The sequence below is a fragment of the Dipodomys ordii genome, unplaced genomic scaffold (assembly GCF_000151885.1).
Source record: "Dipodomys ordii isolate 6190 unplaced genomic scaffold, Dord_2.0 Scaffold10, whole genome shotgun sequence".
In the NCBI taxonomy this organism is placed as follows: Eukaryota; Metazoa; Chordata; class Mammalia; order Rodentia; family Heteromyidae; genus Dipodomys; species Dipodomys ordii.
Genome location: NW_012267226.1, coordinates 9,878,636 through 9,903,341, shown reverse-complemented (window position 1 = coordinate 9,903,341; position 24,706 = coordinate 9,878,636). Strand labels below are relative to the sequence as shown.

Here is a 24,706-nt window from a genome sequence, read left to right as displayed (position 1 = left end):
ATTCCACAGCCCCCAGTCTGCAGCCTCAGTCACTTTGTGTGTATGTGGGGGGGGGAGGGGGTAACTGAAGGCTTGAACTCAGGACCTAAGCACTGTCCCTAACCTTTTTTGCTCAAGGCTGGAACTTGAACCCGGCTCCATTTCTGGCTTTTTGATAGTTCATTGACTGGAGATAAGAGAGTCATGGGAATTTCCTGCCTGGACTTTGAGCTGTGGTCCTCAAATCTCAACCTCTTGAGTAGCTAAGATTACAGGTGTTGAGTCATCAAGCCTGGCTTTTTCAGTTATTCTTTTTTTTTTTGGGTCCAGTCGTGGGGCCTGAACTCTGGGCCTGGGCACTGTCCCTCAGCTCTTCAGCTCAAGGCTACTGCTCTACCACTTGAGTCACAGCATCACTTCTGGCTTTTTTCTTTTTTGCTTATGTGGTGCTGAGGAATTGAACCCAGGGCCTCAAGCATGCAAGGCAAGTGCTCTACCACTGAGCTACCTTACCAGTCCCTGGCTGAAGTTTTTTATTATTTGGTTTTTACAGGTACTGGGACTTGAACCCAGGCCTGGGCACTGTGCTTGACCTTCCCCCCCCTCAAGGTTAGCACTCTGCCACTTGAGCCACAGCTCCTTTTCTGGCTTTTTGCTCATTAATTGTAGATAAGAGTCTCATGGACTTTTTTGCATGAGCTGACTTCAAACTTCAGTTCTCAGCTCTCAACCCTTTGAGTAGCTATGATTACAGAAGTGAGCCGCTGGCACTGGGCTGTAGACTGGTGAGTTCTTAGAGAATATATTCATGTGATTCTCGGACCCACAGACAATTTTTAAGATGTTAACAGCTCACCAGACAAAACAAAGAAGCAAATTAAAAATTAGCCTGCCTTGGGGCCCCCTGTTACTCTCTTACAGCAGTATTCGTGAGTAACACTGGTCAGGTGGAACCTGTTAGTTCATCAACAAGCACGGCATAGCCATAAACCACATATGTACCACTAGCAATTCACACCTGCCTCTGGCATGCAAAACTGTGAGATGCTAATTAAGTCAGGCAGCTGCAGAGTAGGCATTTCTCGGGAGTCGATGGGCTGAACTGTGCAGTGGAGACTCCTCCCTCTCAGGACAGGTGTGGGTCTCCCGGATGAGTAGGGAGCAGGAGATGGAAAGGAGGGTGAGCCAGGTAAAGGCAATAGTGTGGATAAAGCATTAACTGAACCAAGTATTAGAAGCGGGCTTTGTTAACGTGACAGAAAATGTGAATGAGCCCACAGGCGGGAGTCATCAATTTGGGCCATGTAAAGATGATCTGTCTAAGGCTGCCTTCCACTGAGGGGCTTCCAAATTCTTGACCACAGAGCCACGGTCCCCTCTGGACATGGAAGGATAGGGATAGAACAGTGGCAGGCAGAACAATTGCAAGGTATGAAAGTCTTTGATATCTCACTCAAATTCTTTACCCAGAATCTGGCTTTGTTCCTTTCTCTTAACTGTCTCATTGGCCTTTTATTGATCAGTCATGAGGTTTGAACTCAGGGCCTGGGCACTATCCCTGAGCTCTTATGCCCAAGGCCAGTGCTCTACCACTTTGAGACACAGTACCAATTGCAGTTTTCTGGTGGTTCATTGGAGATCAGAATCTCATGGACTTTTCTGCCCAGGCTGGCTTCAAACCGTGATCCTGAGATCTCAGCCTCCTAAGTAGCTAGGATTACAGGCGTGAGCCACTGGTACCTGGCTCCCATTGGCCTTCATTCCTCTTCCTCACCACCTTGACTCAGTGACTTGCGTAGTGTCCCCATCTTTTCTCTTCACCAGATAGCCAAGAACAGAGGCCCACTGACCCAGTCTCCATTTTCTTCCCAGGCTTCAGGAATCTGGGAGAAGTCACTGCATTTTTAGAAATGAGTAGATTAAAAACTACTGAGCTGTAGTCACCACCACAAGACATGTTTCTCTCTCTCTCTCTCTCTGACCTTCTAACAAGGAGCAAGTTCCCAAATCTCTGTGGCACTGTTAAGGCTCAAATCAGCAGAAAGGTCATCTTACTTAGGACCAGTGGGTGGAAGCTGGTTATCCACAGCTGATTCTACCCCATTGCCTGGCCCTGCCTGTGGTGGCTGCTTCTTATCCATTCCTGATCGGCACTTTCGTGGGTGAAAAGCTAGAATACGTGGCTCCTCTCACAGGGCTTTATCCTGTGCTTCTGGCCTTCTCCTTTCCTTCCTCACTTCATGTGACAGTATCTAGGCATGCTGTGTTGGCCTCTCTCAGAGTAAACCAAGCAGAGACCTTTAGGGAAGAAGTTGAAGAGATGGACTATGTTTTGGAGTGTTCCTTCTAGCAGCTCTGGTGAAGTCCAGGAGGCAAAGGCTGGGTCCACAGCTCTAAGGCTAGGACAGTTCCATAATCACGTTAAGAGACACCCTCAATCCTTTTCTTCAAAACTTTGCTACATGTAGTAAGTCCTCCACCATCTTGGGGTTTTTTTGTCGTTGTTTTGTTTGCGGGGGAGCAGTCCTGGAGCTTTAACTCAGGCGCTGGGCACTGTCCCTGAGCTTTTACTCAAGGCCAGCGCTCTACCATTTGAACCACAGCGCCACTTCCTGCTTTTTCTGTTTATGTGGTACTGAGGAATCAAACCCAGGGCTTCATGCATGTTAAGTAGACACTCTACCACTAAGCCACATTCCCAGCCCAAGTTCTCCATCACCTCCACCACCTTCAAGCAGCATTTTTCATCCCCAAAGGGCTGCTGACCCTGGGGTTAATTTCAAATTGGTTTGGGGACCAGGAGACCCTGGGGTTTTACCATGAGATCCTGTCACCCACTTCTCAACTCTCCCCCCCCTTCCTGTCCCCCAGGCTTAGGAGGGATAAAGAGGAGGGAGGGCAGGTACTGAGGACTCGTGCAGGAAGCCTGTTGCTGCAGAGTATTGCTAAAGTCAGCGTCTGCCTCTCCTCCATCTCTCCCAGCACCTCCTTGCTTTCAGAGAGACAGCTCATTAGTGGTTGGAGCTCCACTGCTGAGTGTGGGAAGCTTCCAGCAGGATCCAGACCCCGCCCTCAGCTGAGTTTATCCTCCATGTGGAGGCCTCTCCAGGACTCCACTGAAGTCTTCTAACAGCCCTGGAGTGCAGGACAGCAAACACCCCACCCACGCCTGCAACCAGAGCATGATTTAAGGTCCGCTGCAGCCCAGCCAGCTTCCCTTCTACTCTGTGGCCTGAGCTCTCAGCCAGGGGGCTTCTAGAGAGGAGAGCAATGCAGATCTGGAGGCCTGCCCTAGCAGCCTTTCCCTGCAGGGCTTGTCTTGGAGTTGTTTGTTTGTTTTACCTAGTGCCTTGCTGGATGGAGTACCTTGTAGGCCTGGTTATCCTGTCCCTCCCTAGCTGGTTCTGGGTGGCTCTTCTGGAGGGGCAGTGGGGTGTGCCTTCATGCTCAGATCATGCTTTGCTGTTGCTTCTTCCTTGCTCTCCTGGGGTCTGCACATCTGGGTCAAATAAGTGGAAATGGGCTCATCATAAGGAAGGGAGAGCAAAAGCCACAGACAGAGCCATAGAAATGACCTCATCCTGGAGAAGTCATTGGCTACGGCTGGAAAGCAGTCTTGTTTGAACATGTGTATGGGAAGGAGTGCAGACTGTCTGTGGTTTGCATTTTCATGTTTCATGTGCTGCAGCATTTTCCTAGGGATTTGGCTAAGCTAGCTTTGGCAACGAGCTGAGAAGCAGCTGCTCTTAACTTTTCCTCTGGCTTTTGTGTCCTGCCTGGGGACGAGGGATTGCTTTATTTATTGGAGAAGGCCTTGTAGGAGATCCTCAAGGTCCTGGCAGATAAGACCCAGACATCTTAGCCAGGACCTATGCCAGCCTGTTCATCTAAGCTGCAGACAACATGTGTGTGCAGGGCTGCTGTTCAGCTGGGATGTATCAGTATGACTGTTCCCTGCTGCTTAAACATTCCTGTGGAGAAAGAGCTGCCTCTCAAGTCTCACAAGGGAAGGGGAGGCCCCTTCTCCATGCCTCCAACTTCTTTACGCTGTCATACTTGGTGGGGATGGCACCCCAAGCTAGGTCAAAACAGCTTTTGTTCCCCTGTTCCCTCTCTGTAGCTAGGAATAGTGTCCTCTCTAGTCCTGCTTTTGCGCAGGCGCGCACACACACACACACACACACACACACACACACACTCCCTCCCCCCCTCCCCCCAGGGCTGGTTCTTCAGCGGTGTCTTGCTTCAGTTACCCAACTAAGTGTCCTCAGATGACATCCCAGAACTGAAGGGAGTGGGGTAAGACAAGCACAAGGGTCATTCTATCTATACACGGTGACTCGATTCCACAGCCCCCAGTCTGCAGCCTCAGTCACTTTGTGTGTATGTGGGGGGGGGAGGGGGTAACTGAAGGCTTGAACTCAGGACCTAAGCACTGTCCCTAACCTTTTTTGCTCAAGGCTGGAACTTGAACCCGGCTCCATTTCTGGCTTTTTGATAGTTCATTGACTGGAGATAAGAGAGTCATGGGAATTTCCTGCCTGGACTTTGAGCTGTGGTCCTCAAATCTCAACCTCTTGAGTAGCTAAGATTACAGGTGTTGAGTCATCAAGCCTGGCTTTTTCAGTTATTCTTTTTTTTTTTTTGCCAGTCTTGGGGCTTGAACTCAGGGCCTGGCCATTGTCCCTCAGCCTCTTTGTGCTCAAGGCTAGTGCTCTACCAATTGAGCTACAGCTCTATTTCTGTTGTTTTTTTTGTTTTGTTGTTTTTGGTGGTTAATTGGAGATAAAAGCCTCACGGGGAACTTTTCTGCCTGTGCCAGCTTCAAACTGCAATCCTTAGATCTCAGCCTCCTGAGTAGCTAGGATTACAGGCATAAGCCACTGGCGCCCGGCTTTTGCAGTTATTCTTGTATCTCATTATATCCTTAGGATTTTCTGGCAGCTGTTTATGTGTATGTGAGAGGGGCTGAGCTATCCTCAGGGGCCACTTGCAGAAAATATGGCCACAGCATGGATTGCTTAGGAAAAGGCTTAGAAGAAGCTGGCCCTATATGGGATAAGGAAGGGAGTATTTATATACAGCAGCTAAAATTCTAGTCACAGCTCTACCACTTAATAGCTGGTGACCGTGAGCAAATTGCTTCAACTGTCTGGAACTAATCCCCTTACATCCTCCAGATAGGGTCTCACTGTGTAGCCCATGTTGCCCTTGAACTTGTAATTCTGGGACTCTTTTATAAATGGCTTATTTTTTCTCTTTTAATGTATTTGCCACATACGTTATCTACATTTGTTTTAGGAAAACTCGTATACTAAAAGTAATTTTCCAAATTACAGTGACATAGAATTCTATTGCCCAGAGGTGACCTTACTTAACATCTTATACAGTTTGTCTTTTCCAAAGGCTTCCCTCTGTGTGGACTGAGGTGTGTGCAGTAGCACAGGCATCCACTCAAAATACCATGGTAACATAGGCAGTCCTCTTCAGACTCCATTGTGAGGGTCTGGCCTTGTCAGTGCTCTTTTAGGTACTGCATATACAGTGTACACAGCATCAGCTCCACAGTTTACAAGCTAGGTTCAGTTGGAGATAATGGGCCTTAAAAAACAAGCAAATGGGGCTGCAGGTATGGCTCATACCAGCAATCCTAGTGAGTCAGGAGGCTGAGATCTAAGTATCACAGTTCCAAGACAGCCAGGATAGGAAAGTTCATGACTTTCGTTTCCAACTTACCATCAAAAAGAGAGAAGTAGAACTGTGGCTCAAGTAGTAGAGTTATCTTCCCGCAAGTAAGGAGCCCTTAGTTTAAAAACAGACAAAAAATACAACTGAATATTAGTGGTGCATGCCTGTAATCCTAGCTACTTGGAAAGCTGAGATCTGAGGATTAAGGCTCAAAGCCAGCCTAAGCAGGAAAGGCCTATGAGACTCTTTATCTCTAATAAATACTTAGAAAAAGTCAGACTGTGGTAGTGTTAGCAAAAGAAGCTAAGGAACAGTACCCAGGTCCAGAGTTTAAGCCCTAGGCCCTGCAAAAAAAGAAAAAAAGAAAGGACACACACACACACACACACACAAGCAAATGAAAGTGTCCGATGGCATTGAACAGCTAAGAAGAACAATGAAGCATTAAGGGTATGACACAGGACGGTCATGGGCTGGAATGTGCACCTGCTTCCTTTAAAGCCCCCTGTCACGTTGACATTAAAGGAAGATCCTTGAAAAATATTAACCCATAAAGATGATGAGGAAACAAGAGGAGATAAAAAATATATATATATTTCAAAGCTGGGAAGCAGAGGGAGGAGGGAAACTGACATAACAGGTGCAAGACCAGAGCCCTGAGTGGCAGAGTCCCTTCAGCCTCCTTTGCCAGTCAACTGATCTGAAAGCTGCTCCTCCCCTGCCCCACAGCAAGGAATTAAAGGAGAAATGTCTGGAGGAGAAGGAGGGGTGTTGGTACCCAGAAATAAGGGGGATCAGTGAAGTTCATTGACATGAACATTTTTGGTATGCATCCCCCACCTCCAGCTGCTGGGCTTCCCCATCATCTGGAATGTTCTCATCCAGGAGAGTTTTCTATGCAGAATGGGGCCAGCCCAAGAGACTTGAACTGTTGGCAGTGGGGGCATCTGTAATGCACTGGATAGTCTGCCCATCATAACTAGTTGCTCCAGGCAGCCATACCCAGAACTGTCCCTCAGCTTGGAAGTACCCTACTCTTAAATACGAGTGAGTAAGACAGGCAAAGATGATCAGACCTTTAGTAGTTAAAGACAAAGACAAAGCCAGGCTCCACTGGCTCACACACGTAATCCTAGCTACTCAGGAACTGAGTATTGAGGATCAAAGCAAGCCCAGGCAACACAATCTGTGAGATTCTTATCTCTAGTTACTCACCAAAAAAACTGGAAGTGGAGCTAAGACTCAAGAGGTAGAGCAAAAAGATAACATCTAGGCTGAGTTCAAGCCCCAGGACAGAAAAAGAAAAGGATTCTGAAGAGGCAGAAAACTGTACTGGGAGGAGAGAAATTCAAAAACTATTATTAAGGTCAGAACAATGAAGATATATCCAATGTACAATAATAGAAGGCAGTCAATAAAGACTTTTGAGAAGAGCTTAGAAAAAGTATTCTTGCCAGGCGCTGGTGGCTCACGCCTGTAATCCTAGCTACTTAGGAGGCTGAGATCTGAGGATCGCGGTTCAAAGCCAGCCTGGGCAGGAGAGACCGTGAGACTCCTATCTCCAATAAACCACCAGAAAACAAGTGGTAGAGCGCTCGCCTTGAGCTGAAGAGCTGAGGGACAGCGCCCAGGCCCAGAGTTCAAGCCCCACGATGGACAAAAAAAAAAAAAAAGTATTCTTAAAAATTAAGATGTACATAACAATATATTTATATTTAAAATTTGAAAATATAAAGAAAACAAAAAATTAAGTCTGGTGCTGATGGCTCACACCTGTAATCCTAGCTACTCAGGAGGCTGAGATCTGAGAGGATCATGGTTCAAAGCCAGCCCTGGCAGGAAAGTCCGTGAGACTCTTATCTCCAATTAACCACAAGAAAATCAGAAGTGGCGCTATAGCTCAAAGTAGTAGAATGCTAGCTTTGAGCACAAAAGCTAAGGGACAGTGCCCAGACCCTGAGTTTAAACCCCATGACAAATAAAAAAATAAAAAGAAAGACAAGAATAGAAGATGAATATGGCAACTTTCTTTTTTCTTTTTTTCTTTTTTTTTTTTTGGTCGGTCATAGGGCTTGAACTCTGGGCTTGGGCGCTATCCCTGAGCTCTTCAGCTCAAGGCGAGTGCTCTATGTCTTGAGCCACGGCGCCACTTCCTGTTTTCTTGTGGTTTATTGGAGATAAGAGTCTCACAGACTTTCCTGCCCTGGCTGGCTTTGAACCACGATCCTCAGATCTCAGCCTCCTGAGTAGCTAGGATTATAGGCATGAGCCACTGGCATCTGGCGGATAACTTTCTTAAAAGTAGAACAAAAGGGAGAAAAAAACATTTTTAAAAAAGACTAGCTGACAGATTCACGAGATTAAATATCCAAATATATGTTTCAGAAAGAAAAGGCAGAGAAAATGGAGAAGAAAATACTAAAGAATTAACTCAATACACTTTCTCAGGACTGAAGATGATTTTTGAAATTGAAAGAGCCCACAGTCTGGTCCCCAACAGTTACATAGCACAACAAACAGAAATAAACCCCCTCTGATAGCAATCAACATGATCAAGACATTGGAGCCTAGGAGGAGGAAAAAGTCACTGGCAAATGACTGAGAAATAGATTCAACTGCTGTCTTTTTTTTTTTTTTTGAGTCATTGATTTTCTAAAATTGATTTCCTAGAATTCTATACCACTTAGGCTTTTGTGTTGCTGAGATCAGATTTGAGGAAAACAACTTAAAGGAAGAGGGGCTTATTTTATTTTTGGTGTCAGCCCTGGGACTTAAACTTCTGGCCTGGGTGCTGTCCTTGAGTTCATTTTTGCTAAAGGTTATACTGCTCTACCACTTGGAGCCACAGCTCTACTTCCTGCTTTTTAGTAGTTAATTGAAGGTAAGAGTCTCTTGGACTTTCCTGCCTGGGTTGGCTTTGAGCCCAGATCCACAGATCTCAGCCTCCTGTGTAGCTAAGATTACAGGCATGAGCCAAAGACACCCAACAGGATAGGTTTATTTTGCCTCATGGCTTCAGAAATGTCAACCCATCATGATGGGGAGGGCATGGTGGAGAAAAGCAGCTTAATTCATGTTGGACAGGAAACACAAGAGACAGGAAGGAGCCAGGGCAAGACAGCTTCCAATGATATAGTGACCTAATTCTTCCAGCAAGGCCCCATCTACTTCTTAACCATCTCCCAAGAATGCCATCATGTGATGAACCCCATCAAGGAACTAATGCATTGGTTAAATCAGGGCCCTCACTAGCTACTTACTTTCCCCAAAGCCTGTTGTGACATGACTTTCTCTATTCACACATTAGTTAGCCAAATTCTTAGATGTGTCAATAAAATAAGGACATTTTGAGAAGTTCCAAGTTTTGAGCTTTATCTCCTGGTGCTATCACTCTGGAAGCAGAGTTTGTGCTTTGGCCTAGTGGTTCTCCATGTGGGGTCCCTGGGTTGGTGCTACCTGGAAACTCGTTACACTTGTGGATTCTCTGGTTCCATCCCTGGCCTCACTAAATCAGGTAGTTCTGGCTGCATGCTCACGTTTTATGAGTTTGGGGCTGGTAAATGTGCTTTATTTACACTTAGCATGTTGATTGAGATATCCAGCTTTTTACAAAATATACCAAATAGAAGTACCAGCTGAGAGTCACAGTTCTGCTAATTCTGTAAGGCTACTAGTAGTTGCAGGAGGCGATGTAATAGTCTTAAATGAGACACAATACAATACAATTTCTTTTGTATCTTAAGTAATACAAACTTTGCAAAAGTTGTGCTTATTTTTATTTTAATTTAGGTTTGCAAGCCCATGTATTATTTTTCACAGCAGGTATAGTTCAATGGTAAAGCACATAGATATTCCTCTACTAACAATGAGGTAATATCCCTTGTACACTAAAATACTAAAAAGTATATTATGAGAGCTGGGAAGTTGGCTCAGTGGTAGAGCGCTTGCCTCGCATGCATGAGGCCCTGGGTTTGATTCCTTAGCAGCACATAAGCAGAAAAAAGCTGGAAGTGGTGCTGTGGCTTAAGTGGTAGGGTGCTAGTTTTGAGCTGAAGAGCTGAGGGACAGTGCCCAGGCCAGAGTTCAGCCCCCACGACTGACAAAAAAAAATTAAATTAAATTTAAAAATATATATGTATATATAGTGAGAATTTTTGTATTTTTGGTATTGGTAGTGGGGTTTGAACTAAAGGCCTTTTGACCTCGCTTGGCTTTTTCATTTAAGGTGAGCACTCTACCACTTGAGCCATAGCTCCACTTCCAGATTTTTTTTTGCTGGTTAATTGGAAATAAGAGTCTCATGGATTTTTTTGCCCAGGCTGGCTTTGAACTGTGATCTTCAGATCTCATCCTTACTGAGTAGCTAGGACTATAGGAGTGAATCACCAGGCTGAAAATATCGTTAAGTTGAAGTACATGTGATCTAACCCTGGCAGTTTGGTTGTTTCCCATTCTGATCTGATCTGAACCAAGATCCTCAGATCTCAGCCTCCTGAGTAGCTAGAATTCAAGGAGAGCTCTGGCCCAGTGCTTCTCCCCAGCACCTCCAAAGAACTTACTGCCTATCACTGCCTGGGAATTGGGAAGAATGTGAATGTATCATTTTTAGGCTATCGTGATTGCCTGTTGTGTTGTTGACTGTAGTTCCTTTTCTGAGCAAGGCATTCACACAGTGATAAATATATGAAAATTGCATATCTGTACTCATTCCTTGTTTCACATAGCAGATTGCAAAGGCCAAATTATTTTAGTTGCATCTACAGTGAGACTTTTTGTGTTTTAGGATAAATACATCTGTGTCCTCAGACATTTGTCATTTCTTGCTTTCTTTCTCTCTTTCTTTCTCCCTCCCTCCCTTCTTCCCTCCCTCCCTCCCTTCCTTCCTTTCTTTTTTGTCCATTTTGGGACTTCAACTCAGGGCCTGGGCCCTGTCCCTGAGCTTTTTTCACTCAAGGCTAGTACTCTACTGCTTTGGGCCATAGCGCCACTTCCAGTTTTCTGGTGGTCAATTGGAGATAAGAATCTCACAGACTTTCCTGCCCAGGCTGGCTTTGAACCTTAATCCTTAAGTCTCAGCCTCCTGTGTAGCTAGGATGACAACAGGTATGAGCCACTGCTACTTGGCTTGAATGTCAATAATAAAGCTAGAATGAAGCTGGAAAAGCACTGCTTCGGGCTAGGAAGGTGGTCTAGTGGTAGAATGCTTACCTATCAAGCATGAAACCTTGGGTTCAATTCCTCAGTACCACGTAAACAGAAAAGGCCAGAATGGTGCTGTGGCTCAATTGGTAGAACACTAGTCTTGACCAAAAGAAGCTCAGGGATAGTGCTTAGGCCCTGAATTCAAGCTCCAGGACTGGCAAAAACAAAAAACACTGCTTCAGCAAAATAAGAAAAAGCAAGAAAGCGGAAGGTTATCTTTTCAGAAGAAAACATGCCAGTTCCAGAAAAAGGGGAAGGGAATCCCCGGGATAGCAGTGCTGGGGACCGAGGTTCCAGGAACAGTTTTATCATGTCAGGAGATTTATGAAAACAGGAAACCTGGTTTGGGGATGAATAAGTGACTAAGTTTTCTAGAAAATTAAGAAGTAAAAGTAGTTGCTCATTCCACACACCAAGAGTAGTGCGGAAAAAGGACAGATAATGACAGTATAATTTTCAGTAGGTGACATTTAGTCATTGTGATAGTATCAGTATTGATCACTCACTTATCTAAAATGTTAAGGTAGCTATAGAGCAAGAATGAGGCTTAGGTATTCTCTGTGAGCACATATTTTGTTGCTGTGTGCCTGGGCACTTGGGCTAGTGAAAAAGAGTTCTCTTTGGCCAGACACAGCAGCTCATGCATATAGTCCCAGCTCCTGAGGGGACAGATCAAGAGGTTTACCATTCAATCCCTGTCTGGGAAAAAAAAAGAGAGAGAGAGACCGAGTAAGTGGGTGTGATAATGAGCACCTGTCATCCCTGTGACTTGGGAGGTGTAAATAGGAAGATCTCAGTCCAGGCTGCCTTGGGAATAAACTCAGGACTCTATCTGAAACAATAACTGAAGCAAAAAGGGGTGTGCTCATGGGTTCCAGTGATAGAGTGCCTGTCTAACAAGTGCATGGAATGCCCTGGGTTCAAACCCCAACACTCCCAGGCTGGCTTTGAACCTCGATCCTCAGATCTCAGCCTCCTGAGTAGCTAGGATTACAGGCGTGAGCCACTCTCGCCCAGCTAGAGAGGAACATTTTTCATCCAAAAGGAGCAGTCACTAAGTATAGTGATAGTAAACAGAAAAGTCAAGGTGGAACAAGATGTTGAAAGTATCATTTAGAGCTATGGAAGATCCTAAGCACAGAAATGGGTAGAAAAGGTGGAGACCCTGCCTTTGTTGAGCTGGAAGCTGGGAAAGCAGAGAAAAAGAACTAGATAGTTTGTGTTTTTTAAAGCAAACTTTATTGGCCTCTTAAAAGCCCTGTGCAAATGCAACCTGAGTTAAAAATTCAAACAAAAAAAAATTTGGGGGGGGGTGTCCAGTCGTAGGGCCTGAACTCTGGACCTGGGCGCTGTCCCTCAGCTTTTCAGCTCAAGGCTAGCGCTCTACCACTGGAGCCACAGCGCCACTTCCAGCTTTCTTTTTTCTGCTTATGTGGTGCTGAGGAATCGAACCCTGGGCCTCAGGCATGCAAGGCAAGTGCTCTACCACTGAGCCACCTTCCTAGCCCCTCAAACAAAAATGTTAAAAGCATGACCGATAGGATGGACTTTGTAAGCAGTGCTAGGGAATTTCTCTAAATATATTGTGAATGTTTTCCAGGAGTGGTTGTTGAGGGTTTAAGACTATCCTGAACTGATTCCTGCCCCCCCCTCCCCCCATGCCAGCAGAGGGGCGTGGCTGGGGAATTCCATATTGCTTCTCAAGCCACCCAGAAAATGTTTGGGGCAGTGGAATTTCCAGGTGTTGCTCAGGCTTAGCAGATGGCTTCCTCCCGTCAACTTGCCACACAACAGTTGGCAAAGAGAGAACCCAAGGAGGTCCACAGGCTTTCGCTGTGCCTCAGCTTCTTCTTGTGTGACATGAGATTATCATGATTTCTAATCACTTTGGTTGGGAAGAATATAGATGAGTTCATGTATGGAACGGGCTTAGAATAATGCCTAGAGCACCCATTGGCAACTAGAGTTAAATTTCCCAAGGAAATCCTATTTATTTAGTTATTTATTTTGCTGGTTCTGGGGCTTGAACTCAGGGCCTGGGCACTGTCCCTGAGGATTGAGGCTCAAAGTCCAGCCTGGACAGAAAAGTCCATGAGACTCTTATCTCCAATAAACTGTCCAAAATCTGGAAGAATAGTTGTAGCTCAGATGGTAGAGTGCTAGCCTTGAGCCAAAGAAGCCTTAGGGACAGTGCCCAGGCCCTGAGTTCAAGCCCCAGGACCAACACCAAGACAAAAAACAAAGACTTCAGTCCTAGGAAAGAGAGAATAATATGAAGAACTTCTTTATAAACTCTTACTTCTTGTTGACCTTTTATCACATTTACTTTTTCTACTTCTATATATAATAATATTTCTCTGGATATAAGTATTAGAAGAAAAATAACCATGATCAGTTTCAGGAAATTGTGGATCAGGAAATCTTGCACTTATTGGAAAAGCATAGTACAGTCTGTTACTCAGTAAGTTATTTGAGTGCAGGATCTCAAGATGCAGAATCACAAGATCTCTTCTAATCCTATTACTCACAATTCCTTAGGCTCTTTGAATCCGGAATAGTTCCTCAACTTTTCTTTGTCTTTCTTTGCCTTTTGTTTGGGGGGGGGGGAGCTATACTGGAGTTTAAACTTTGAGTCTCATGTTTGTGCTATCCCTCAGCAATTCAGCTCAAGGCGAGCGTTCTACTGCTTGAGCCACAGCGCCACTTCTGGTTTTCTAGTGGTTTATTGGAGATAAGAGTCTCACAGAGTTTCCTGCCCAGGCTGGCTTTGAACCATAATTCTCAGATCTTAGCCTCCTGAGTAGCTAGGATCATAGGCATGAGCCACTGGTACCCGGCATTCCCTTTTGCTGTAGAGTCTGCAGTCTAGCTTTTTTGTAGCTAGGCTGGCCTGGACCACCACCTCCTATACCTCCTGCATAGCTGGGACAACAGCTACATGCCACAAAGATTGGCTAGGCTGACTTTGAACCTCCATCTTTCCAATCCCTGCTTCCTGCTTGGCTGGGATTACAAGTGTAAGTCAGTTTAGCTGGCTTTTTTGTTTGTTTTTATCCTTGCCCAGGGTGAGCTTGAACTTGGGCTCAAATAATCCTCCTAAATGCTGTGACTGCAGGCCGTGATGTGACACTCAGCTAACTTGTGTGTGTCTGTGTGTGTGTGTGTGTGTGTGTGCGCGCGCGCGTGCGTGCACACATGAATGTGCACTGGTCCTGAGGTTTGAACTCAGGATCTGGGCACTGACTCAGCTTTTTGTGCTCAAGGCTAGTGCTTTACCACTTGAGGAGCTACAGCTCCACTTCTGACTTTTTTTTTTTTTTCTGGTTAATTGAAGATAAGGGTCTCAAGGACTTTCCTGTGAGGGTTGGCTTTGAGCTGTGGTTCTCAGATCTCAGCCTCCTGAGTAGCTAGGATTATAGATGTGAGCCACTGGCCCCTCCCTCTCAGCAATTTTGACATTTTTGAAGTTATAAAAGATTCTTTTTTTTTTTTTGCCAGATACCCTTGGATTTTGGTTGCTGATATTTCTTTGTGATTAGATTTAGGGTCCACATTAAGAGTGAGGTAAGGGCTGGGAAGGTGGCTCAGTGGTAGAGCACTTGCCTTGCATGCATGAGGCCCTGGGTTCGATTCCTCAGCACCACATAAGCAGAAAAAAGAAAGCAGGAAGTGGCGCTGTGGCTCCAGTGGTAGAGCGCTAGCCTTGAGCTGAAAAGCTGAGGGACAACGCCCAGGCCCAGAGTTCAGGCCCACGACTGGACCCCCCCCCAAAAAAAAAAAGTGAAAATGATATTGGGGCTGGGAAGGTGGCTCAGTGGTAGAGCGCTTGCCTTGCATACATGAAGCCCTGAGTTTGATTCCTTAGCACCACATAAGCAAAAAAAGGTGGAAGTGGCGCTGTGGCTCAAGTGGTAGAGCGCTAGCCTTGAGCTGAAGAGCTGAGGGACAGCGCCCAGGCCCAGAGTTCAGGCCCCACGACTGGACCCCCCCCAAAAAAAAAAAAAAGTGAAAATGATATTGGGGCTGTGGCGCTGTGGCTCAAGTGGTAGAGCGCTAGCCTTGAGCTGAAGAGCTGAGGGACAGCGCCCAGGCCCAGAGTTCAGGCCCCACAACCGACAAAAACAAACAAAAAAAGAGTGAGGTAATACTGGGCTCCAGTGGCTCACACCTGGGAGGCTACTTGGGAGGCTGAGAGCTGAGTGTCCCAGTTTGAAGCCCGCCCAGACAAAAGAGCCTGTAACATTCATCTCTAATTAATCACCAGAAAGCCAGAAGTGGAACTTTGACTCAAGCCTTGAACATAAAAGCTAAGGGACAGTGTTAGCAAATTGAGGCCCTTCCTATAGCCTTGTCCACTCCTTCCCTTCTCCACAGCTTAGCATGCTCCCTTTCTAGTCAGCACTAGGCTCATGTAGTAAAGGCAGTAAATAATCAACTTCCAACCCCCTTTACCTTGGGATGGCTCTTCTCTGGCAGAAGGCAACAAGAGACCCTTAGAGTGACCTTCAGGTCTGGGCAGTTGCAGGACCATTTGGATAGCAGCCATAAATCCTAGTCCGCCATGATGAAGCCCCTGGACCACACATCCACATCGGGGGTCTCTGCCTCCTAGCCCCTTCTAGCCCCTCCTAAACCTCCTAGGTTATATAGGTCACCCCAGACAATAGCCGGTGCTTCTTCTCACTTCTCCCTTGTGAGAAGGAGTCTTGCCCGCCCCCTTTCCTGGCAATAAACCTTTCTTTGTTCTCTGTACCTGGATGTCTGCATGGTTCTCTGGCAAAGTCTATTAATCTTAATTTTGCTAAGAAACAGTGCCTGGGCTCTGAGTTCAAGCCCCAGGACCAGAAAAAAAAAAGAGTGAGGTCAACTCCCTTTATTTGAGTGAGGCATTATTGTGTATCCTTTGCAGTTGATCAGTAATCTGTGGGGAGCTGTTTTTGTGATTATGCGTGTATATCCCATCCCCCATCCCCCACTGTATATTTATGGACAGTTTATGCGTTTATTTATCATGGATGCTTGATCCAACTTCTGAAATTCAGCTTCAGGTGAGAGTTTTGCCTGGTAAACACCACAGTTCTTTTTTGAGACTGCCAGTGTCAAACAGCATTGAGAAATATATTGATTTTTTATATTTATTTATTTATTCTTTCTTTTCTTTTCTTTTATTTTATTTGTGAAGATACTGTACAGAGTGGTTACAATTACATGGGCAGGATAATGCGTACATTTCTTACCAAGCATTGCAGCCTCCTCCTTTTGTTTACCCTTCACATCCCTTCCCAAGCCTCCCCCCTCCCCCCCAATCCCAATTTACTACATTGGTGGGGGGGGGGAAGGGGGGGAAGGAGATATATTGATTTTTTTTTAATCAGAGTTTTAAAATTACATTTGAAATGCTCTTCCAGGGGTAAAGTCTGTGAAGGCCAGATTCCTGTGTCTGTTTGTTCAGTAAGTATTTACTTAAGTCCACTCTGTATGTCAGGTGCAGGTCCAGTTGCAAAGGAGAGATTGTGAAAAGAAAGAGAGCAAACTCTTTTCTTCCTGGGACAGTGAGACAGTAAACCTGCACTGTGCTGTCAGACAGTGACAGGGGCAGAAAAGCAAGGGGTAGACTGAGGTGGAGGGAGGGGCTGAGGGCAGCTTTAGCCAGGGCTGTTCAAGTTGACTGAAACCAGAGTTTCTGAGTGGGGCGAGGGAACAAGGAAGCCGTTCTGCTCTGCTGGGAGGATTTGCCTGTGTTGGGAGCCATCATGAGTACAGGCTATTAGAGATTGGGAGAGATGCTAGGTGAAGGCTCTGAGTGGCTGGGGAGAAAGCAGCACAGAACAGACAGGTAGATGAAGTGAGGAGGGCCTTGAAGGTCATAGTAGGAAGCTCCTGGCACCAGCATTCAGATGTATTTGCCTGGTCTGAGAGAGAAGCTGGGTCCCTGCTCAGTGAGAGATGTAAGCGGGAGTGGGGGGAGGGGAGAAGGACAGGAAGTGAGCAGTCAGGATATCAAGGCCTCTCTCTGAGTTCTTGTTGTCAAGGGTGGAAGGCAAGAGAGGGCTGGCTTGGTGAGATTCCTGCGTTTCTCTGCACCCTGGGTGGCAGGGCTAGGGCCTTGGCAAGCCTGGGCAGACAAGGACTTGCTCTCAGAACTCCAGAACAGCCAGAAGCCCCAGGCTGTGAGCCCAGGGCTACGTGTCCATTGCCAACAAAGTTAGGCTGTCCTCCAGCATCAGGTCTGCCTTTGTTCCCAGGCATCTCTCCCCTACTCTGAGGGAGTTCCACAGCCATGGCTCATCTCACCCCGCCCAGCCCAGGCAACTCAAGACACAACAAAAACAAGGAGAATGAAGCTAGTGTTAGAGCAGCAATTTTCTATATGAGGTATTTTCTAAATGGCTTCCACCTAAATTCCCACCCCAGACCTATTGTTATTACCCTATGGTCACAGAAGCCAGGACAAGAAAGCAACAGACCAGATTGACTAGTAGCCATGGGTCACACAGCTAGTGATTGTACAGTCAGGATTGGTACCCAGATCTCTGCTCTCACCCACTAGGGCACTGGAGATATCATAGCCTCTTCCTTGAGGCCACTGCAAATTCAAAGGTGGTACCCTTGGTTAGTTTCAGGCCTGCTCCTATCTCTTGAGATCTCAGTGTACTGGGTGGCTTTTTCTTCTTTTTTCTTGCCAGTTCTGGGGCTTGAATTCAGGGCCTAAGCACTGTTCCTGAGCTTCTTTCGCCCAAGGCCAATACTTCTACCACTTGAGCCACAGCACCACTTCCACCTTTTTCTGTTCATGTGGTACTGAGGAATTGAAACCAGGGCTTCATGCATGCTAGGCAAGCACTCTACCACTAAGCCACATTCCCAGCCCTGTATTTGGCTTCTGAGTACAGGCTATTAGAGAACAATCAGGAATAAAAGCAAGATCAATTTTATGTTATTCCCCAGAGGGTTGTGAAGAGGGCTTTGGGCCTTGTATTCAGGGTCAGGCACCTTAAAAAAATCAATTTCTTGAAGTAGTTATACAAAATGGGTTCAATTTAATGTATCAGTTTATGAGTACCATGTGTCTTGGCTAATGCCAGCCCTTCTCCCCCAGAGCCAGGCATTTAATGACATTTAGTGTCTTTGGTAGTGTCAAGTTTCACTTAATATGCTAGCATTAAATTTTCTTGTTGTTGTAATTTTGTGCTGCTGGTGCTGAGGCTTGAAGTCAAAGCATGGACACTGTTCCCTTAGCTTTTTTTGTTCAAGGCTTGTGCTCCCTCATTTGAGCCACAGCTCCACTTTGGGCTTTTTTGCTGGTTAATTAAGAGATAAGAGTCTCATGGACTTTCCTGTCTGACTTTGAACTGTGACCCTCAGATCTCATCCTCCTGAGTAGCTAGGGTTTCAGGAGTGAGCCACTGGACCCAGGCAAGCATTAATGTTGAGGTGACTTTTGTAATGATTCTTTAACAAGTGAGGAAACTGAGACTTTAAGAGACCACATGCTCAAGATCATCCAGGAGTAAGGGACAGTCATTTGGTAGCCTGGCCCAGAGCCCGAGTCTTCTCACCTTAGTGTTTTTTTTTTGTCGGTCGTGGGGCTTGAACTCTGGGCCTGGGCACTGTCCCTCAGCTCTTCAGCTCAAGGCGAGCGCTCTAACACTTGAGCTACAGCGCCACTTCCGGTTTTCTGGTGGTTTATTGGAGATAGGAGTCTCACGGTCTTAAGTGCCCGGGCTGGCTTTGAACCACGATCCTCAGATCTCAGCCTCCTGAGTAGCTAGGATTACAGGCGTGAGCCACCAGCGCCCAGTTCACCTTAGTGTTTTGACCTGGAGCTGATAGACCAGGATGGTTAGTGTGCACTGGAAGTCCAAATAATCTGAAATTACAGGTTGGTAGGTTTTAAGGTGTGAAGATGAATCACTGGGTTGCTTTCTTTTTGAGTATATCTGAACCCACGTATCTTTTGAGAAACATCCCAAATGATTTTGAAATGCAGTTTGCCATTCTCCCTGCCCTGAAGATCTGTGTAAAGATGCCATCTAAATGTCTTAAGTGGTGATTATAGCTGCACCAGGTGTTAAGTAAAATAGAGAAAGGGACTTAACCACAGCCAAGAGATGTTAAACCAAAGTACTTAGCCGACAATCTGTTCAGGAAAACTGTAGGTTTCCTTCTGATGAAAACCCCTGTTGTCTACTGGGGACAATTTTTGCCCCCCAGGAGACGCTTATAAACATCTGGAGACATATTAGTTTGTCACAGCTCTGGGGAGGAGCCACTAGTATCCAGGGAAAGAGGTGAAAGATGCTGTTAATGGAGCATGGTGCAGTACGCAGGACAATGCCCCACCAGAGCCAGGAGTGCCCAGGGCGCCGAGGTTGAGAAACCCTGGATTATACATGGCCAGCATTTGTGCAGTGTTTACTTGTGCTAGACATTGTTTTAAATGCTTCACAGGTAATTAGTTTGCTTAATCTTCCCAGTGTTATGACATAGGAGCTGTTACTATTCTCATTTGGCAGATGAGAACATCGGGGTGCACAGAGGTTAAATAACTGGACCAAATTCCCAGCTGGGGCCAAGATCCCACTTTCAGTAAGGAAGGAACAGACAAGAGCCAGGACTTGAACACAGACCCAGTCTTGCTCCAGAGTGCACTGTGAACCATTGTGCTGTCCCACACATCCCAGCTTTCAGGGAGCTGCTGGATTGTAAACCACATTTTCAGCTTCAGGTTTGGAAAACTATATACCTAGAAATTTGTATATGAAAAGAGCTAAAGAACTTTGGTTCCCATGCTAGGAATTTGGAGGGGAAGAGCAGAGGTTAGCTTGATGTGAGGCCCAGGAATCTCTCCATGAAAGCCTTGTGTTTTCCAGATTTTTTGGGGGGCGGGGGTCAGTCATGGGGCTTGAACTCTGGTCCTGGGTGCTGTCCTTGCGTTCTTCAGCTCAAAGCGAGTGTTTTACCACTTGAGCCACAGAGCCACTTCCAGTTTTCTAGTGGTTTATTGGAGATAAGCATCTCACAGACGTTCCTGCCCAGGCTGGCTTTGAACCCTGATGCTTAGATCTCAGCCTCCTGAGTAGCTAGGATTACAGGTGTGAGCCACCGGTGCCCAGCTTTCCAGATTCTTGATTGAGGCTCATCAGCTCATGAATTGAATGGACTTTACCTTCGAGTGAGACTATGATGTGTCATTGCAGATGTCAAGACGACTGTAGTATACCCTGCCACGGAGAAACACCTGCAGAAGTACCTGCGCCAGGACCTGCGTCTGGTCCGAGAGACAGGAGAAGACTACAAGAACATCACCTTACCCCACCTGGAGGCACAGAGCCTCAGCATCCAGGTGAATGGCCTCTGAGGCTCGGATGTGAGGTGTCATTCCTAGGCCTGTCTCCCTTTTCATGGCCCTCTCTTGCGGCCTTCTAAGGGGCCAGGCTGTGGGCACAGCAGACCATATCCCTGCCTTGTAGAGCTTACTTCCTGTGTGGAATCAGCATACAAAAATCTAAGCCCATATGATATGTGAGATTGCAGTAGAGGAAAACAATGGAGAGGAATCCTAGGGTGGGCTGGTTGCTGGTTTGCAGGGTGTGTGTGTGTGTGTGTGTGTGTGATACTGGGTTTTGAACTCAGGGCCTCATGCTTACTAATCAGGTTCTGTACCTCTGAACTAACTATATTTCCAGTTCTTATTGTATGGCTAGAGCAGGCTTCATGGCTTGGGGACTCCATGAGTAGCCGGACATGCCACTGAGGTTCTGGGAACCTGAGCAGTCTAGTCTGGAAGGAATTTGTTTCTACAGGAGCCCTGATAACAGTCTCTGAATCACTATGATCTGGCTAAAGGTCTTTGAGTGGGTAAAGATGGGTGTTGGGTTAGGCCAGCTGGGTCTAGCCTCTTTCTTGTTCCTTGTCTTACAGCAATCCGTTTTGCTGAAGCCAGGTCTGAGTTAAAAACTTTTCCAGTGCTTGCCTGCCCTTGCATTCATTTCTCAGAAGGCAGTACCCATTGTCCCTAATGTTCACTTAGTACAGGTCTTTGTGCACAGGGAAGTGGAGTGTTCTGGCTGGGCCAGATGTAAGACTGTTTAGCTCAGAGATCCTGATGGTTCCTTGGTCTTAGGCCCAGTGCCAACCAGAGCCTCTGCCTGGAATAGGCCCCATGTGGATACTCACAGTTAAATATGATGAATGCACATTGGTGAGTCATTTCCTTGCCTACTCCCTGGCTCTCACTGACTCTTTCTCATTGTTGCTGACTCTTGTTCTCTTTGAGTATTTCTCACTATTGGCCCAAGCTTCAGGATACCTGGCAGGAGAATGTTCAAACGTGGGAAGCTTATAGCCATTCTTCTCTTGGCTCAGAAGAAAGACCCAGCCTGGGCACTGGTGGCTCATGCCTGTAATCCTGGCTATTCAAGAGGCTGAGATATGAGGATTGAAACCAGCCAGGCAGAAAAGTCCTTGAGACTCTTACCTTCAATAAACTACTCAGAAAAAGCAGTTGATGTTGAGTCATGGAACTACCTTAGTATGCACCATTGCACAGTTTTATTTGGAAAATAATTCAACAGAAACTCCTCTAGTCTTCCAACTCCTGAGTGACAGGAACATGCATACATTCTTTCTTGGCTATTTTTAGAAAGTATACAAGCATGTAGCTTAATTGACAACAGTCATTATATTTCTTTTTCTTTTTTTTCTTTTTTTGGTCAGTCATAGGGCTTGAATTCTGGGCCTGGGCGCTGTTCCTGAGCTCTTTAGCTCAAGGCAGGCGATCTACCACTTGAGCCACAGCGCCATGTCCAGTTTTCTGATGGTTAATTGGAGATAAGAGTTTCACAGGGCTGGGAGGGTGGCTTAGTGGTAGAGTGCTTGCCTTGCATGCATGAGGCCCAGGGTTCAATTCCTCAGCACCACATAAAAAGAAAAAGCCAGAGTGGCACTGTGGCTTAAGTGGTAGAGCGCTCACCTTGAGCTGAAGAGCTGAGGGACAGTGCCCAGGCCCAGAGTTCAGACCCCCCGACCGACAAAAAAGAGTCTTTGAGGCTTTGCTGCCCAGGCTGGCTTTGAACTGTGATCCTCAGATCTCAGCCTCCTGAGTAGCTAGGATTACAGGCGTGAGCCACCAGTGCCCAGCCCACTGTATTTCTTTTTTTTTTAATTAATTAATTAATTTTTTATTTGTGAACATACTGTACAGAGGGGTTACAATTACATGGGCAGGATAATGCGTACATTTCTTACCAAGCATTGCAGCCTCCTCCTTTGGTTTACCCTTCACATCCCTTCCCAGCCTCCCCCCTCCCCCCCATCACTGTATTTCTTGAACATCTACTAGTGTGTAGCAGGGCCTCTGCTAGGTTCTGGGAGGACACCCAAGTAATGGTCCCTTGCTAATGTTCTTACAGTCTAGCAGGAAAGTCAGATGTACAGACAGGCAATTGTGATCATGGTACAAGTTCTCTGGTGGGCTACACAAGCTGCAATGATGAAGCAGAGTGAGGAACCAGTGTAGTTAGTGGTGGTCCTCTCTGCTGAGTCTTACATTGATTTGACAGATGAGAGTTTGCCAGGGGGATAACGCAGGGGAGATCAGGCCTAGAGACACGGGTAACTTGAAACATATGCTGCATCTGGAGAGTTGCAACGTGTTTGGTGCAACTGGGATCTGAGGTACACGAGTCAGAGGGCATGCGCTGTACAGCCAGGCAGGTGCCACGAGGAGGCCTGTGGATCATCGGGCCTGCCTAAGATTCTATTCCATATCGACTCAATCTGACCTTTCCAGGAGTGGAGCTGGAACATATGCATTTGAAAAATGTCTTTTCCAAATGACTGCCAGATCTGAGAGTGATTGCCACAGGAAGTGGGAATCCCTTAAGTGACTTTAAGCATGAGACTAATGTGGTCAGATTTCTAGAAGCAGGGGAACCAACTAACATAGATCTGGAGCACAGCTGAGATGGCAGGAAGCTCATTAGAAAGAGAAGGCTTAAAGAGGCTGGATGGACTTAGAATCTGATTGATTGTGGAGAGGGAAGAAAACATGGGGTGATCCAGGTCCAGCTTGAATAGAGTGGACAGTAAGACTGTTCATCAACCAGGATAGGACATGACCAGGAGAACATCTTTATGTGGAAGATAGTGAGTTGCGTTTAGGGTTCATCGAACCCATATTCAGTACCAGGGATTGCACACTTTAAAAGTTGCTGGGTGCTGGTGGCTCATGCCTGTAATCATAGCTACTCAGGAGACTGAGATCTGAGGAGCACCGTTCAAAGCAGCCCTGGTAGAAAAGCCTGTGAGACTTTCCTTTCCAATAAACTACTCAGAAAAAATCCAGAAATGGCACTGTGGCTCAAGTGGTAGAGAGATAGCTTTGAGCACAAAGAGGCTCAGGGACAGCCCCCAGCTCCCAAGGTCAAGCCCCAAGATTGGGGGGGGGAGGTCAAACAGTCTGGGCCTTTTATCTGTTTTTAGCTGGCAGCATTATTTGCTTCCTCAAGTCTGGGATGCTTGTAACTTACCATTAGGGCATTTTAAAACCGCAGTGGGATGTGTGGATCTGTGATCAGCATCAGTATTTGGATTCTCATTCTGCCAGCCAAGGCCAGCGATGGCATTGTCCTTATCTATGCAGCCCCCCATTTCTCTCCCACAGTTGTGGAAATGGTGAGAGAGTTCACTTACCATGTGTCAGAATGGAGCTGCCATTATTCATATAAGGTAGAACGGGAATGAGTGGGGAAGATACAGAGCAGAGATACCTGAGGAGATGTGGACAGAAAACACGCTGGAGAAGGTGCAAGGTCAGTGAGCAAAGTGAAAAAAATGAGAGAATGCAGCAGATGCGGGTGGCTCACACCTGCAATCCTAGCTACTCAGGAGGCTGAGATCTGAGGATCGCAGTCTGAAGCCAGCCTGGGCAGGAAAATGCCACCAGCAAACCAGATATGGCGCTATGGCTGAAAGTGGTAGAGCACTAGCCTTGAGCAAAAGGAGCTCAGGGACAACACTCGGGCCTTGGGTTCAAGCCCTACAATAGACAAAAGAAGAATGGGAGAATGAAGAAGCATCAAGATATCCCATAGGATGTCCAGGAAAGGAAGAGAGTTGTCAGTGTCGTCTACTATACAGTCCAGCCAGATGGATTCTAGAGACATCACCTACAGCCCTGTTATAGGTAGAGCTGCCTGAGCCTCCAGGGCTGCCTTGCAGATGGTGCTCTCCCAACCCTGCTTCCCTCACCCTGTGTGATCTGTGTGGATTTTGTTCTTTTCTGGGCTTCTAGCCCTGAGACTTCCTGTGGATACAGGTTCTTGCCTCTTATCCAGAGCCTCTCCCAGGAGGCAGGATGTGCTGTGGGCAGAAGTATAGGTTAAAGTGACCTACTTTGGCAGCTGGGATTCTGTAAACTCAGGGCAACTTCCTTGTGCCTACATTTTTCCTTACATGAAACAAGAGGTTGTTCTGGCTCTTTGAGCAAAGTAAAAGTAGGGTGCCTTTGTGTCCTCACACCCTCAGCCTCTGCTCACCTTAATTCTTCTCCAGTTAGTGCTGGTGCCTGCAGCAAACTATCCACAACCACAACTGTGGCTCTCCCCTCTGCGGGCTCCCTGTACCTTCGTGCCTTCTCCCTGTGTGCTCTGGGCTAGGTGATTTCATATAGGCTCTAAGCTAGGTGATGTCATTGTGTGCGTCATTTAGCATCCTTACCATCAGCCTAGAATGCAGTTCCTTCCTTTCTTCCTTCCCTCCTTTCTTTCTTTCTTTTTTTCTTTCCTTCTTTCTTTCTTTTTCTTTCTTTCCTTCCTTCTTTCTTTTCTTCCTT

At 46.4% G+C, this 24,706-nt stretch overlaps 1 protein-coding gene across 1 annotated transcript in view; it reads left to right on the top strand.

The window, feature by feature from the left end:
- The window catches only part of Dcps (decapping enzyme, scavenger), a 51,141-nt gene that overhangs the window by 15,575 nt on the left and 10,860 nt on the right, over positions 1-24,706 (top strand). Inside the window, exon 3 of the mRNA XM_013009428.1 lies at positions 20,070-20,215. Coding sequence (XP_012864882.1) covers positions 20,070-20,215 — 146 coding nt within the window. The remainder of the gene's footprint in view (positions 1-20,069; positions 20,216-24,706) is intronic.